General features: G+C 44.2%; 2 protein-coding genes across 5 annotated transcripts in view; both read left to right on the forward strand.

Moving 5' to 3' along the window:
* coro1ca (coronin, actin binding protein, 1Ca) overlaps nt 1–13,318 on the forward strand; it is a 59,833-nt gene extending 46,515 nt beyond the window's left edge. For 3 of the 4 annotated variants that reach the window (XM_020490109.2, XM_020490108.2, XM_020490110.2), the window contains 9 exons: nt 3,516–3,638; nt 5,035–5,164; nt 6,992–7,173; nt 7,328–7,447; nt 7,571–7,675; nt 7,863–8,008; nt 8,466–8,523; nt 8,791–9,033; nt 10,241–13,318. In XM_020490109.2, the coding sequence (XP_020345698.1) occupies nt 3,516–3,638; nt 5,035–5,164; nt 6,992–7,173; nt 7,328–7,447; nt 7,571–7,675; nt 7,863–8,008; nt 8,466–8,523; nt 8,791–9,033; nt 10,241–10,360 (1,227 nt within the window). In that variant the 3' untranslated portion in view covers nt 10,361–13,318. Of the gene's footprint in view, nt 1–3,515; nt 3,639–4,259; nt 4,543–5,034; nt 5,165–6,991; nt 7,174–7,327; nt 7,448–7,570; nt 7,676–7,862; nt 8,009–8,465; nt 8,524–8,790; nt 9,034–10,240 lie in introns of those variants that run through there. The other variant, XM_031829984.1, reaches the window with a different exon arrangement.
* Nucleotides 13,319–14,803: 1,485 nt separating this feature from the next.
* Nucleotides 14,804–16,643, forward strand: selplg (selectin P ligand). Its single transcript, XM_020488779.2, has 2 exons — nt 14,804–15,108; nt 15,685–16,643. The coding sequence occupies exon 2, from the start codon at nt 15,695–15,697 to the stop codon at nt 16,436–16,438; it is 744 nt and encodes a 247-aa protein (XP_020344368.1). The 5' UTR covers nt 14,804–15,108; nt 15,685–15,694; the 3' UTR covers nt 16,439–16,643.
* Nucleotides 16,644–17,075: the final 432 nt, after the last annotated feature.

Consider the following 17,075-nt stretch of genomic DNA (forward strand, 5'->3'; position numbering starts at 1 on the left):
GCTGCCTGGGGTGTGGGATGACTGGAACGACAGGCTCTTAGTCCCGCTGGACGGCATGTCAGCAGCCCTATGAGCTGTGTGTAAACAGGCCTACAGCAGCCGTGTGAACAGCCAGGCCTACAGCAGCCCCTCACTGCTGTTGGGCTCTGTCCCCTCTTCACAAGTCAACCATGTAGTTTTCTAGGTTTCTTTGGTGAAGAATAACAAAGTGTATCAATTGAACTGGTGTGAGAGATGTGTGTAACAGAGTTTCCATGTGAAATGTGAGTCTCCTGTAGAGTGCCGAGGTCCTCCCTAGACCCTTGCACATGTTCCTAGTCTGTGTGTACGTGCCAAATGTAACCCTGTCCCCTATATAACGCTCTATTATTGACCAGAACCCATAGGGCTCTGGTGAAAAGTACACTATATAGGGATTAGGATGCCATTTGTGGCACTGTCTCTAATCTCTCTGGGGTCTGTGAACCAGGCAGCAGTTAGAGGACATGACACTGCTGATGTCAGCAGGAAATATCACTGAGACGGGCAGGCAGCAAATACCACTGAGTGAACAAAACATTAGGAATGCCTTTAATATTGAGTTGCCCCCCCTTTTGCCCTCAGAACAGCCTCCATTCGTCAGGGCATGGACTCTACAAGGTGTCAAGTGTTCCACAGGGATGCTGGCCCATGTTGACTCCAATGCTTTCTACAGTTTTCAAGTTGGCTGGATGTCCTTTGGTTGATAGATCATTGTTGTTAAACATGGGAAACAGTGTTTCAGTTCTTGCCACACTCAACCCGTTGTGCCTGGCACCTGCTACCATACCCCGTTCTAAGGCACTTAAATCTTTAGTCTTCCCCATTCACCCTCTGAATGGCACACATACACAATCCATGTGTCAATTGTCTCGAGGCCTTCTTTTAACCTGTCTGGATTTAACAGGTGACATCAATAAGGGATCATAGCTTTCAACTGGTCAGTCTGTCATGGAAAGAGCCTGAAGTTTTGTGCTCTCAGTGTATTGGCCTATGTACTACACACACCCAGATCCTAGTCTGCCATCTGCACACCTTTTGTTGTCCCTGTGAACGGCTGCTGAAAACCTGCAACTCAACATGTCAGGGAAACCACACCTCTGCTGACATTAACAATATTATACAACCAACCACCCAGCCTGATGAAAAACATTGGGCGTGTTCCACATTGCAGCCGACTTTAAAGGCGAGTCGAAACTGACTGTACAAGTCACCATGCATCATAAATAACTACTCAATAATATTAGTCAGTCACAATTTCTCCATGATGCATCAGTTTGATGCTCTCGAACACAGCCGCCAGCTAGCTGTATGTTGTTGATCTGAGCAAGGCCGAAGCAGCTAAGAGGAAATGCTAGTACTGAGCAGTATCCTGTGCTATTATAGGCCTAGCCTACATTGCTCTGTCACACCTGGTCCTCTGCTGATATAGCCTAGCTAGCCTACACCCCCTCGACACTGAATTGTCTTTCCTGCTTCACATCCTGCTGCTAACAGGCCACTCCCCCCAACAGCGGGAGATTGAGAATCACTTTCAGGCCGCTGTTTGTGACCATGTCAACCTTTGTCTCATTCCAGAAACTGCTCACCTCCCTCTCTGGCTATGTATTCAGAGGAGCCTATCCTTCCGTCCCAGGCCCAGAACAACGGCTGATTATTCTATGTTAGATTTCCGGGAGTGTTCTCTGGACAGGACGAGGCATAGTCATGTGATTTTTAGATTCATATACACACACAGGTATAGTACACTCAGACTTTGATCACTGATGTTGGAGTTTGTGTCACGGCCCAACTCTGCTGTAGGGAGGGATGTGATTGTGTCCTGGGCAGTGGTTTTGGTGTGAACCAATTGACTGTCTTCTACGACCACAATCCCTATGGCCATGTCTGGCACTCCCAAAATGAAAGATTCATTTTAGTTTGTGTTGAACTACTGTGACTCACTGACCTCTATTGTAATCAGGTTTTAACCTAACACTGCGTGTGGTGTATTGTGACGTGAGCAGCAGAGTTGAACTGGCCAGTCCTTTTTTGGCCCAGTGCCACAGCAGGCAGGGAAGTAAGGGAAGTAATAGAGAAATATGGAGGAGACTTCAGACAACATACTGACTCATATCCTGGTCTGAAATGGTTGTCTGGGTCCTAGTGGCCAATCCACTGCCTGCTGTTACACAAGCATTTAGACATAGGGCCTAGACCGCCCACTCAGGTTCGAAGTTTGTTACCTCCCTCTGTCCACATACGCCTCGATTACATGTCCATGAGGACAGCTTCTTCATACCTGAATATGTTTGTTCTCTCGGACTTCACGCTCTTAGGTTATCTGAATGGTCATTCTAAGCATTTCTCTTGAGTTTTGAAGTCAACACTAAAGGCTGGTGTGCCTAATGCTTACAGGCCCTGTTATTATGTTTTCTAATGTCTACAGTAGAGACCTGGAAAAGCTCTTCTCCCTGTGACTGAATATGCAGCACTTATATTTAGCCCCTCTGAAACCATTGTTGTCATGGTGCCCAGTCTACTGCTAGAATGGCTGTGGGCATTGAGTGATTTTCATGAGGCAGACCATTATGCTTTAAATATGGCTGCAGCCAGCAGGGCTCTGTCTCGGTGACATCATCTGACTGTCGGGCTCTGTGGTGGTCTGGTTGGGCAATCAACTGACGGGAGCATGGAAAAGGGTGCGTCAGTCTCCCGAATCCAACCCTTACCCCCCTCAGCATCTTCAGACTTCACATTACCCAGAATTCACACCGTGGAGAGCACCTGATTCTCTAATCACGATAGGGTCAGAGGTCAAGATAGTACCCGTCTTCAGACCAGACTGATGTCATCAGGAAGTCAGCTGATAGGGTGGGAAAGCCTTCCCTTTGTCTGGCTCCTTTGTTTTGTGTGTGTGTGATGGCTGGGGAAGTGATTTCTGGCCATCTGGACTGTGTTGTATAAGGGTATTATATAAGCGGCTCAGATTGGAGGTTAGCTCAGGGTTTCACTTTAAAGAGCAAAAAATAAGCTTCTGCTGGTGTGCGTCTCATCACCACCAACATGCCATCATTTACATATTAAACAAGGGTAAGCTTTAATCTAAATGAGTCCTAGGATATAGCTATGCAGCAGAATTGCAAACAGAAATGGTTTTAGAGGCTATGACAATGCTAGGCTGGTGAGTCTCTCTGTGTTTGTGTCTCTGTTCCCCTCTATGCTCTTAATGCATTAGTGGACTGTGTAATTTGGTTGTAAACACAGATTTAAATACAGGTAGTCAAAATGTGTCTGGTTAATGTTTGACTGAGCTCCTCCTCCTCGGGATGTTGCCCTCTGCTCACAGGGAACATCTCTATTGCATACTCCTTGTTTTGTACATGGTCTCTAGTTGGTCGGCCTAACCCTGTGATTTCATGGTTTAAGTTAAACTTGTCAAGTTGTTCCCTCAGATCACCAAATATCATAGACATCCGTGACTGATCTCATGTCTGTATCTGCTTGTTTCTCCACAGTCGGGCCGCATTGACAAGGCCTACCCCACAGTGTGTGGTCACACAGGCCCTGTGCTGGACATCGACTGGTGCCCCCACAATGACCAGGTCATCGCCAGCGGCTCGGAGGATTGCACAGTTATGGTATGGTTACAATCACCCCTCTCCCTGACACACACCTCAGCAGAGACTGTGCCTTTCAGTGGAACCGTACAGCAATGTTTGTTTATACTTAACCTGTCCATCTACACACACCCTCTCACCGATGCCAACCGACAGGAGATGACAAGTTTTGGTTGTGAAAGGCCAGATACTGATAGCGTAGGGAAGGGTGCTGATTCCGATAGTGATAGGGTAGCTAAGCATGGGTGCAGGCAGGGCTCGCCCTCTAGTCTGGATTAGATTAGACGCAGAGAGAGAAGTCGTATAGGAATCAGCTCTGGGGAATGATTTAGACGTTTTTATATGGCTGAGGTCACTAACTTGTTTGAGGCTGGTGCTGTACTTTTCTCCATATGTCCTTATTTGGGCTGTGAACGGCAGTGATCAGTGTGCGCAGTGTACTTTGGTATGCTTCTACCACTTCCCCACCTGTAGGCGTTGACTTCCCCATGCAACTCTCTCAACACCAGAAGACCTGTCTGTGAAATGGATGCAGTGTTCAGAGTGCATTTACAGAAGTTGAACCGCCAAAGGTTCCTCTCTCTTCAGAACATTTAATATTGCTGCTAGAAATACACCGAATTGGTTCCCTAAAAGTAATGTTGATGAGCTGCTGTTGACTGCTGTATCCGTAGTGACCTATTGCAGCTGGAGTAGGAGCTCTGATTAGTGTAGGGGTTCAGTAGTAATGCAGTGGTTTGACTACTGAACCACATGCCTTTCATAATGTCAGTCTACTGCTGTCGGAGATCATAGAGATAATGACTTTTACCTTTAGTCTTTATTTCCATAGATCAATGTTTTCATTCTACGATCTTTACTGTATTTGTATAGTCTGTCTGTATTGTCAGTGGGAAGTAAGCTACTCAGGATGTACGTCAGTATGGTGAGTGACTTTAGATCTCTGCCGCCCCCTTGAGTCATGGTTGTGTGATCTACTAACTTCCTGTCACAGTAATGTCAATCTAGACGAGTTTTTGACAAGTTTGTTCATGTGAATGTACTGCTTTCTGCGGTCGATTTAGTTTAGTGCTTTACGACACGTAACAGCAGGGGAACTGCAGCCATACTCTCTGACACTTTAACTCTACCTACATGTATATATTACCTCGACTAACCGGTGCCCCCGCACATTGACTCTGTACCCCCTGTTTATGTCCTCGCTATTGTTATTTTACTATTTGTTACTTTTATTTTCTATTTTTAACCTATTTTTCTTACAAGCCCTTAAACCAACAATTCAGTTAAGTAAGCATTTCACTGTAAGGTGAAATTTTGTACTTGGCACGTGACAAATCAAATTTGATTTAAATTCAGTATGTGATGCATTATTGACCCTAGCTATGCCCTGACCTCTGACCCTTATCTCTGTCTGCAGGTGTGGCAGATCCCTGAGAACGGACTGGTTACTGGCCTGTCTGAGCCTGTGGTGGTCCTGGAGGGACACTCCAAAAGGGTTGGCATCATCACATGGCACCCCACAGCACGCAACGTCCTGCTCAGTGCCGGTGAGTGGTATCCTCTAGTGTTGCATGGTATACCAAAACGTCTGTACTTTTTCGATACTAGAACATAAATGGTTCGGTACTATCATTTTTTACTTTTGCTACTTCTGTCAAATTTCTCACGGATCAAGTCTGTATCAGCGCCGCTGAAGGTCCCCCTTAGTGCGAGCGCACTGTGCCTGCTCCACTTAGTCTGCACTGGGAGTCTGGGCTGCATCAGGTTTAGCTCCCCACAAATGCTGCACAGAAGTTTACACACTTGAATAATGCGACACGGCATGTAGAAATGTTGAACCTGTTAATTACTGGTCGCAAAACAATGTCTATACAGGCTAGAACACTTTACAATGCAATAAGATACTGGTAGCTTCCTGCTTTGTAGGCTAACTTCCCTTGCTAGCTTACAGCTGACGCTAACATCAATTCACAACTACCTGAGTACTTTGTGATAATATGCAAACCTTAATGCAAAATATGCTGATTTCAAAGCTGATTGCCACAAACTTTATTCATTCACTTAATCGGTCTCATGTCTCTCCCAAAGATGTTCTATTGCCTTAGCGAACTGACTGTGTGAATCAGGCTCAGACGGACCGCCCCCCTCTTGCCTCGTGAATGATGTCGTTAAAGAGACAGCGCACACTTTTATCAAATAAATTACCTCTATGCAAATGTTGTTGATCAGTACGGTACAATATTAGATCAAAGTTTATTTGTCACATGCGCCAAATACAACAGGTGTAGACCTTACAGTGAAATGCTTATAAGTCCCAAATGGAAGGGAAACAGATGAAATCAGCCAAAACCAGCTCAATTACTCAATGCATGCACACACACATATTGAATATGCGTTCATCTGTATTGCGAATAGGCCTAGATTACATCTTGATTTACCCAGTTTATCAAAGGAGGTTTACCATTCCAATTAAAAAATTTACATTTTAGTTATTCAGCAGACTCTTATCCGAAGTGACTCACTGCTTGAGTGTATACATTTTTGTACTAATAAATAAATGATTACCATTGTTTTGTACTTGTTTTAACCAACAAAGTCAAATTGATTGTATAATTGATTCATTAATGCGTACATGTCTGTCTCTGACGTCAAACATTTCCAATGTAATGATGAACTCAGAAGATGCCTAACGATTGAACAGAGCAGTAGTGAAGTTTGTCTCCATGCCTTTTTCTGCCGTGGTATCGTGACAACACTAGTGTCCTCCTGTCCTTATTATAGTTCTGGTTCAGCCTGTGTGCCTCTGCTTTTGTGGTTGTATTCTTGGTCGCCATCAGCTCACTCGCTCTCATCCCCTCCTCGCCCTGAGAAAAGTGGTAACCTGCTGTGAGCTTGTCACTGTTACCCTGTGGTGTAATTTTCCCCAAACACTGAGATGTCTGATCAACGCACATCTGTCCCCATTGACACACTGACAATTGCCTTAAAGGGATACTGCAAGATTTTTGCTATTGTGCTGTTTTTCTACTTACCCATTGAACTTACCCATTAGTCCATTGAACTTGTGGATGTCATTTGTTATGTCTACATGCGGAAGGAAGAGGTAGTTTCGCAAGCCAATGCTGACTGGCGTTAGAGCAATGACTGAAAGTCTACGCTAGCGTATGCTACTTTACCTATAGACTTCGTCATTGCTTAATTGCCAGAATCTCGCAGTATCCCTTTGACCATATTCACTGTGTTTTCCCACTCCATATCAGAACCAAACCAGAATGAGCTAAGACTTGTAGATGATATTATCTTGCCACATCAGTGATATTATGTCCATGCTTCTCTTGTGTATTGTGTGTTTGTTAAATGTGTGTAATCCTCAGGCTGTGACAACCTGATCATCATCTGGAACGTGGGGACAGGCGAAGCCATGATTCAGCTGGAGGACATGCACCCTGATGTCATCTTCAGCGCCTGCTGGAACCGCAACGGCAGCCTCATCTGCACTGCCTGCAAGGACAAGACCATCCGTGTCATCGACCCCCGCAAGGAGGAGATCGTAGGGGTGAGCACCACTGACAATAATTTTCACCAACAAACCTGTTGTATAGGGTTGTCATATTCCGCAAACTTTCCCTAAAAAAAATCTAATTTGAATGGATCTCGGAGGTGAACATTTAGGGTGTACCTTATGTTAATGTTGACCCTCTGTGTCACAGGAGAAGGAGAAGGCCCATGAGGGGGCACGGCCCATGAGGGCTATCTTCCTGTCGGACGGAAATGTGTTCACCACGGGCTTCAGCCGTATGAGTGAGAGACAGCTAGCCCTGTGGAACCCGGTGGGTCACCCAGTCCTCACCATCACAACTCTTGGCTGAGTCACAAACGGAACCCTATATTCCCTATATTAAAGATGTTTCTGCACTACTCAGTAACCAACTATGTCAATGTTTCATTTACAGCAAGCCATGGACGAGGCCATCTCAGTGCATGAGATGGACACCAGCAATGGGGTTCTCTTGCCCTTCTATGACCCAGACACCAATGTGGTTTACCTGTGTGGTAAGGTGAGTGGAGTTTTTCTGGAAGATTACATACATACACACCCATTTGATCTGCTGTGCAAGTGACTTATAACAAGTCTTACTTTGATCCATGAAGTTCTGCATGGTGAAGTGTTATCCATGAAGTCATTACACTGTATCTTAAACTTAAAGCACTAAAAGGCCGTGATCTTGTCTCTGTGGTTTGTAGGGTGACAGCAGCATCCGCTACTTTGAGATCACGGACGAGGCCCCATTTGTCCACTACCTCAACACCTTCACCACCAAGGAGCCCCAGAGGGGGATGGGATACATGCCCAAGAGAGGTCTGGATGTCAACAAGTGTGAGATCGCCAGGTAGGGCTGGCTGGATAGAGAAATGGATCAGCCATTTTAGGACTGCTCTATCATATCTGAATATGTTTTGATGGGCACACCCCTGATTCATTTCAGCAAGGTCTAGTGGGAAGGTCTAGAACCAAGTGGGGTCGTTCTTGGCCGGGTCTATGAGGTGGCCCTAAACGGAAGACGACTTGTAATGTGGCGCTATTACCTGTCCATGTCCACCAGGAGGCAGCACATAACCACATGTTGGAGGAGAGCTCTCTCCAGGGCACTCCAGGCCCTGCCAACTAGAATTGTGTACCATGCAGTTATTCAACTCCATGTTTAGTGAAGCTGCCTGACTATTGCCAGTGTCCTGGAAGTAGAAGTGCATTGGGCTGGGCTGCAGTGTTTGTAAAAGGATGTTAGACAGTGGGCCTGTTATGTGATGTTTTGAATAATACACTTATTTTTGCTTCTATGTTGGCAGGTTTTATAAACTGCACGAAAGGAAGTGTGAACCTATTATCATGACTGTGCCCAGAAAGGTGAGCTTCTTCATTCTGATCTAGACAGTCGATTATATGAATGATTTCAACAATCAATGCCACATTTAACTGAAACGGTCTGTTTTGAGGGATAGAATGTTTTAGGGTGTTTTACTGGACACATATTAAGAAAGCAAGATCAATGAAGAGTCTCCATAGAGAATGCTTTTTTATTCAGGATTGTTTAATTTGTGTCCAGGTAACGGGCCCTATGTGTTTGGTACAGCGTTCTCTAACAGCAGTCTCTGTGCCGCTCTTGCTCTGCAGTCTGACCTGTTCCAGGATGACCTGTACCCAGACACGGCAGGACCAGACTGTGCCATCGAGGCAGAGGATTGGTTCGAGGGGAAGAATGGCGAGCCCATCCTCATATCCCTGAAGAACGGCTACGTCCCTGGCAAGAACCGCGACCTCAAAGTGGTCAAGAAAAACATCCTGGACAACAAGCTGAGCAAGAACACAGAGAAAAGGGGCCCAGCCAACAAGTCTGCCTCACCCACTCCATCCAGAGTGAGGACTGCTGTCTCTGTCTGGGGAGGACACTGACTGGGTTGTATGGGAGAGACAGTCTCACTCCAACTCCAGTCCTAGAGTATCCTCAACGGCACACATTTGTGTTGTAGTCCTGACTAGCATACCTGATTCAACTCAGAGGGCCTGATGATTAGTTGAAAAGTTGAATCAGGACTACAATAAAAATATGTACTGTTCGGGTACTAGAGGACAGGAGTTGGGAAACACTGCTCTATTTTATGTAAACAAGTACTACTCACCAGACACCAGGATATTATTCTGTATGTGCAATGTACCACTAGTGTTTTGATTGAAAGTTGACACCAGACTGGATCAGTATATCAACATTACAGTATGTTTCTCCTTAGGTATGTACAGTGCTTTCCCAGGGCTAGTCTGATTGCCACACCCACCACCACAGTCATCAAATGGCCTTTAGTTCAGCCCTGGCCTTGACATATTGCAGTTGGGGCCTTGGAACATGAAGAGTTTGTTGGCTGGGTGTGTTTTAGAAGGGGGTTGCTGCCTGACTTCATAAGGTGGTTACTAGAAGTCTCCACCCCCCTCGCTCTCTCTGACTAAATGAGGGGCGGTTGCTGCTCCTTCCCCACCTCACCCACAACACAGCTGCCCACGCAGGGCCCAGCCCTGGCCTCCACTTCGATCTGCAGCTCTGGCCTGTAATCATGGCAGACTGGGCTGCTGCTCTGCAGCCTGCAGGCGCTCCATGTTAACCCTGCAGAATGCCTGCAGGGATAGAATGGACCTCCGTATTAAAAATATACAAACACACAGTGGCCAATTTTTTTTTTTCTTGAGCGGGCGATCAAGGGGCTGGTACATAATTACAAATATTTTGTAGACTGCAAAATGACCGCAAGAAGCCCAAAACCGATATAATATTTGAAGAAAACATTTGGAACAGAACTCTAAAATAATAATTTGGAACTGATTTGCTGGTGTTTTTACAGTTTTTTTAATGCCCAACAATAAAAATAATGTATTATTATAATAAAAAATATCTATAATTGATCGTTTGGGGGCCAAAATAAAATCACCTACAGGCTGCCAGTTATGGAACCCTGCTGTAGACCCTGAATTTACAGTCATTTTGTCTTGGTGCAAAAGCTTTAACTATACTAGGACTGGTACCAACATCTTCAGAAAGGGCCTCATGTCTTGCTCCTGTCTCTGTATTCCTCAGAAAAACGAAGCCAAGCTGGATGAGGTCTTGAAAGAAATCAAATCCCTCAAGGACCTGGTCAGCAGTCAGGAGAAGCGAATCATCCAACTCGAGGAGCAGATGTCCAAGATCGCCATTTAAGGACCCTCCCCCCCAAATTCAGGACGATCCATTGGCTAGGAGGTGGGCGGGACCCGTCACTGCCAATCTCAATGACAGCGTTCTGCCTGAAACCTGCCTAGCAATGATCCCAAGCAACATTCCGATATGAACTTTTCTTAGCCAGCCCCTAACCCTCAGTTAACATGATGGAATAAGAGAGAAATATGGCAAACTATTCCATTCCTTTTAATAAGTGGCGGTTTAATCTTGTATGTTGTATGAAAAAGTCTAGCATATTCCTTTTGCTTTTAAGATTGTGACCAAGAAAATTCCAATGTGAACCATTTCTATTTGGGTAAACCCAAATGTTTTATATGTAGGTATCAGTATATTGTCTACCCCAACTACTTATGTTGCCAAATTTTAAAGGAGTTATGTTTACACCTCCTTGACAGTATTTTTCTTTAAAAAAATGTTTTTCTTTGTTTTCCAGGAAGACTCAAAATACAAACTATAAGGGACAATGCAATAGGCTGGAAATGCGAGGAGGGGGATGGCAGATTTCAATAATCAAACAATTACTGTAAAAGACAATGGAGGAGAACCAACTCATTATGGGGAAATATCAAACACTCAAGCCTGATTTATCATAGTACTTCTGTTGTCTTTGCTGAAAAGCTCTGAGGTGGTGGTGTGATTCTTGCTGTAAGTGTTCTCGCTCTCCCGCCTGACTTTTCTGAACCTCTAAATTCTTCCCTCTCCTCCCATCTTAACAGGACCATTGTCTGTACACTTGTTAACATCTCCTGATTCTGACCAGAGTTAATACATTCATATATATTCTACTCAAGAGATTTTAATTTCCACTGTTTATTCTCCATCTTTGATCTCTCTTACTCTAGCTTGTTTTACTAAGCAAGCCGCAAACATGCAGTCCTTACATATCATTTGATACCTGGTATAACTTATGTTTGCAACTTGAACAATGTTTTGATCATCTCCATCAATTTTGTGGAACAGAAAGGGTATGAGTGGACTCCCCTTAGCTTTGTAGATGAAAACAACAGGTGAGATGTCACCCTGCACCTTGTACTTCTCGTAGCCTTAGATGTTCACTTGAACTGTTTTTCTTTTTTGGAGTTGTTTACAATGCACATGCCCAATCAAAAAATCATTTTCAATCATTTAGTTGACCTCTGCCATCAGCATTGTTAGCGTTCCTGTCATTTAGGTGACCTTGGCTACCATCAGCATTGTTGGCGTTCCAGTCTTATGAAACAAATGTGCCATAGTTTGCTACTATGTTCCTTGTTTGTTTGTCATTGTCCCCCTCTGGCCCTGTGACACAGATGGTATGTGTGTACTGTAATAAGCTCTGCACTGTAAGTTACAGTTCTGCTGACTCATGACATGGAGCCACCTGGGTGGCTTGTACGGGTTCTTGTGGCATTGTCCTGTGTGCTGCCCAGAGAAGGACCAATGGAATTGTGTTCTATGTAGCTGGTAAACATTTCCACACTTTTAGCAGTGTATCAGCCTTGTTCCGCCTTTGATTTGAGGTGTTTGTGCTGTCATAAACCCCAATGTTGAACCGTGCCCTTGTGTTCAGGGTGTGTGTGTGTCAGGATGCTCACTATTCACCACTTCATTGGCCCATATCCATACAGCCAACCAGAGGGTGAGTAACAGGGGTGTGTCTGAAACCATTTTGACTGTTGGTTGACAAGAAGTAACATGGAGAAGGAAGGCTTTCAGGATGTGTGAATTTGTCTCGTATGTCTTTGTCCTGGTTGGAGTTTTTTTTCTCCAGATAATGCGAGGGGATTTTTAGATGATTATATGGATTCACCATAGGGTGTGACCAAGGTTTTGGCCTATGATAACAGAATTGGGTGGTATGGTGATGTTAATATACTGTGCGTTTTATCCTGTGCTTCCTTCTCCGGCTCTCCCGTTGCAGATATCCCACTATGTACTTCCTTATCAGGATTTGAAATAGTTTCCCCTTAAATACATGGTCACATCACTAGAGAATCAGAGGAACAAGGAGTCGTTTGGATTGTCCGAATATTTGATGGTGTTGCCAACTGCAATAATAGTTCTGTTGTCATGCTATTTTTGTTATGCCTTTTTTTTTCAGCGGGAGGGTAGGTTAGGTTTACGGTTGAGTTTGTTAGCCTTTAAAGTTTGTTGCCACTGAAGATCAGAAATGCCAGAGTTGTGCACAGGAAGTGCTTAATGATGACTACGGTTTGAGAATGGTGAGTTATTTAGCAGGAGAGAGTGGATAGGCACCCTGAGAGGAACTTTGACAGTGGGTTTTGGCATAGAAAGCACTGAGAAATGTATGCTTATATCAATCACTCCATCCTGGCCTCACAGAATCTAAGATTACATCCGAGGATGCAATTTTACTCTAAATATGCATCGTCTGGTATTCTGTAATATTTTATTGGGGTTGAGAATTACTTCAATGTGTTCTACTGTGCTGTAGAGATATGAATCTGTCAGGGGAGGATGTCTTGGACTTTGTCCTGTACTGCCCTGTAAGTCCTTCTCCTCAGCCTCCTTGGTCTACTCAAGGCAGCGAGACCTGTGATGTTTGGAATATTGGTGAATAGCTATTCAAAGGGACACTGTAGGTTGGAGAAATATGCTGTAGAGAGATGTATGTGATGTTTGAAATAAAGGCCTAGAAAATGATTTAAAGCTTTGTAAATATTTGTTTTCATTGTTTTGGGCTGCAGTGTGTTTGGGAGTTGGGTTCTGGTGGGTTTTGAACGTTACCTCTTGTCTGCATTCCTTGTCCTAATGCGTCATGACTGAACAGAATCTCCATTCTATCACAGGTATTATAAATACAAAAAGAGAAATTAATAACAGAAGAAAAACAAACAAGGATTCAGCCTCTTGTGGAGGTCTGTCGAGCATTTTTGTTCATTTTTTTTCTGCTTCAAGTATCAGACTTATCGATTATCAGAAAAATGAATAAAGAAAAAGAAAAATATGTGTATTCTGTTGTCAAGTTAATGAGTGATGCAGAGGACTGAGCAAACATGAGCTGACCATCTTCAAACAAGCAATATCTGAGATGCAGTTCATTTGGAAAGTATTCACATCCCTCAAGTTTTTCCACATTTGGTTACGTTACAGCCTTAATCTAAAGTGGATTGAGTCGTTTTAACCCCTCAATCTACACACAATACCCTATGAAAAAGCACCAAACAGGTTTGTAGAATTATTATTTTTTAAATACATTTGCTAAACTATCATATTTACATAAGTATTCAAACCTTTTACTTTGAAGCACCTATGGCGGCGATTACAGCCTCGAGTCTTTGATATGAGGCCAAGCTTAGTAAACCTGTATTTGGAGTTTCTCTCATTCTCTGCAAATCCTCAAGTTCTGTGGTTGGATGGGCAATGCTGCACAGCTATTTTCAAATCTCTCCAGATGTTCGATCGGGTTTAAGTCTGGGCTCTGGCTGAGCTACTCAAGGACATTGAGACTTGTCCTGAAGCCACATCTGTGTTGTCTTGGCTGTGTGCTTAGGGTTGTTGTCATGTTTTGGAAGGTGAACCTTCGCCCCAGTCTGAGGTCCTGAGCGCTCTAGAGCAGGTTTTCATCAAGGATCTCTCTACTTTGCTCCGTTCATCTTTCCCTCGATCCTGACTAGTCTCCCAGTCCCTGCTGCTGAAAAACATCCCCATAGCATGATGCTGCCACCACCATGCTTCACCTTAGGGATGGTGCAGGTTTCCTCCAGATGTGATGCTTGGCATTCAGGCCCCAGAGTTCAATCTTGGTTTCATCAGACCAGAGAATCATCTTTCTCATGGTCAGAGTCCTTTAGGTGCCTTTCGGCAAACTCCAAGCGGGCGGTCTTGCCTTTTACTGAGGAGTGGCAGGGCGGCCAGATCAGTTGGCCGGGTGGCAAGCTCTAGGAAGAGTCTTGGTGGTTCCAAACATCTCCCATTTAAGAATTATGGAGGCCACTGTGTTCTTGGACCTTCAATGCTGCAGACATTTTTGGTACACTTTCCCCAGATCTGTGCCTCGACACAATCCTGTCTCGGAGCTTTACGAGGAATTATTTCTACCTCATGGTTTGGTTTTTGCTCTGACATATACTGTCAACTGTGGGAAATTATACAGACAGGTGTGTGTGCCTTTCCAAATCGGGTCCAATCAATTGACTTTACCACAAGTGTACTCCATTCAAGTTGTTGAAACAACTCAAGGATGATCAATGGAAATAGAATGCACCTGACCTTTAATTTTGTCATCGCAAAGGGTCTGAATACTTATGTAAGGTATTTCATTTGTACCTTTTTTCTTTACATTTGCACACATTTCTAAACCTGTTTTCGCTTTGTCCATTATGGGGTATTGTGTTTAGAAACAATTTAGACTTTTACAATAAATTCATTTTAGAATAAGGTTGTAACGTAATAAATGGGAAGGTGTCTGAATACTTTACTAATGCACTGCATGTCAAGTTAAGTGTACGCTCATATACTTCTCACATACTTGCTATTCTTTATCAAGAGATTCTAGCTTTCCTTGTATCTGAAACCCATGTATGCCACCATACCCCATTCCTCATTTGTAAGTGTAACACTTGTCAGTGTTGTATTTTTTTAAGCAGCTTCACTTCTGTGAAAGGCAGCATGCTTCCTGTATTCCTCACAGATCAGCCAATGTCTCGCTTCTTGTTTGACGGTGAACAATCTGCTGGTTGAGGGGCCAATATACCACAAAACAAGACTTCTCCTCCAGCATTTGGGTAAGTGTCATAGCAGTGGGGTGATCAGTCGTGTTGGGCTGCATGAGCTAGTATACAGTTTCTGCAAAGTCTCCACTTTCTAAAAGAACCTGTAATTAGATTGATTTGTTTTTTTTCTGAAATGCTGAGGAAGCGTTGCAACATCACTGATGGGGTGGATTTAGATGTATTGCAGATCATTATCTGTCAGTCACTGTCACATTTTTTGTAAAGGAATTTGAGCCATTTACACAGGCTCAAAGTGATGTTGATGAGCAACACCATCTTAAATATTAAGCAAATGTATACCGTATTATTACAAGTATTGGGTATTTGTGCATGACAGTGCTGGCATTTCGGTGCAGTGTTCTGTAATGTATCACACTAGATTACAGAAGGTCAAGTTACTTTTCACACTTTGTCTCATAGCACTTATCACATTGGTTCTTCCTTAGCGCATGCTAAGGTAGTGTAAAACAGGAAGGCTTGAATTGGGCATAGCTATGCCTCATAGTTTTGTGATGAATGTCTGAGTTGTACCATTTGTTTCCTTGAACATAGTCTTTACATTTTTGCTGATATCATTTCCCTTCGCAGATTTGCCACCATGTTTACCCCAAAGCCTGGGAGATTTCCAGCTCTTGTGTTCCTTCTGGTTCTGTCAAGCAAGGCGGTCTCAAGATGTCTACTTAGCCACGGGGAGGTAGCAACCCATGGACCCCAGGAGTCGAACCTGTATGAGCTACCACCTCAAACAACGCCCCCTGTAGCCCTCACCAAAGACCTGACCAAAAACGCAACAGAAGTCTCCGTTACCCAGCAAACAATGAGAACTGAAACCTCAGAGACAGACCATGAGCCTGAGCTCTCCCACACCACTGTGAGAGTTAAACAAACACCTGTCCCATCCGCCCTGCATCCACCCAACCCTACCAGTGCCATCAACTCCTTCACAGAAGGGACAGCAAAATCCTCCATTCCAGGAAGCGTCAGTGTCTCGAACAGAGTGACATGCCCGACCATGACCCCTAAGGGGAGAGGGCTGGTAGGTCAGTGCCTGATCATCATCGCTGTGCTGGCTGCTGTGATAATAATGTTCATTGTCAGCACCGTCATCCTCTTGACCAAGCTGAGGGGCAGCAGATACAGACACAGGGCCCAGCAGCTGCAGGGACAGGGCACAGAGATGGTGTGCATCTCAGCAGTGGTCCCCACCAGAACCACTTATGGAGGCCAGGGGAGATACAGATGCCCCACAAGCAACATCACCCTAATGCCCAGCACAGAGGACAGCGAGGGGGACAATCTCACTCTCAACAGCTTCATCCCAGATGTTGACGGATGCTTGTAACACTTCACAGTCAAACTCGCAATTCACAATAACACACTTTCGCTTTGTCAGCTACATAGCAAATGTTTTGTACTTATACAGAAAAAGAAGTGCCTTGCTTATCTCACTGTTATTCTAATGAGAAATACACATCTATCACTATTGTGAAGCATGTGTATACCTGACCTTCCCTGTACATACTGAATAAAAACATTTTTTAAATGTTTCTGTCGTACTGAATTCTTCAACCTCTATCGAATCTTATTACAACAATGCTGAGGCAAGAGGTGCTCCAAACAGCCATGGGCAAAACTGAAGCCCTGCAGCGCCAGCAGGGATGTAAGTTCTGAGGCACATGTTTGTAGCTGACTGTACATTTTCTGTTAGGTTTGTACATGTGTGATATGATGAAAGACGGGCCCTCTCTGTGAGCTGGTCTTGTAGGCTGTGTGGAGATGGGCTGTAATCTGGAGCACATAATTAGAGATCTCTGTGAGAAGCAGGGGGAAAATAGGGACTCGCCCTGTGGAGAACATAAAATCCCACTGTCAACGTACAAAAAGTGGTCTTGTCCATTTTAGAGAATACTGATTCAACTGTGTGTAATGGCAAGGGGGAAGTGAGTACTTTGTATTTGATATTGAAGAAAGTACTGCAA

Source organism: Oncorhynchus kisutch, linkage group LG8, assembly GCF_002021735.2.
Source record: "Oncorhynchus kisutch isolate 150728-3 linkage group LG8, Okis_V2, whole genome shotgun sequence".
Classification (NCBI taxonomy): Eukaryota; Metazoa; Chordata; class Actinopteri; order Salmoniformes; family Salmonidae; genus Oncorhynchus; species Oncorhynchus kisutch.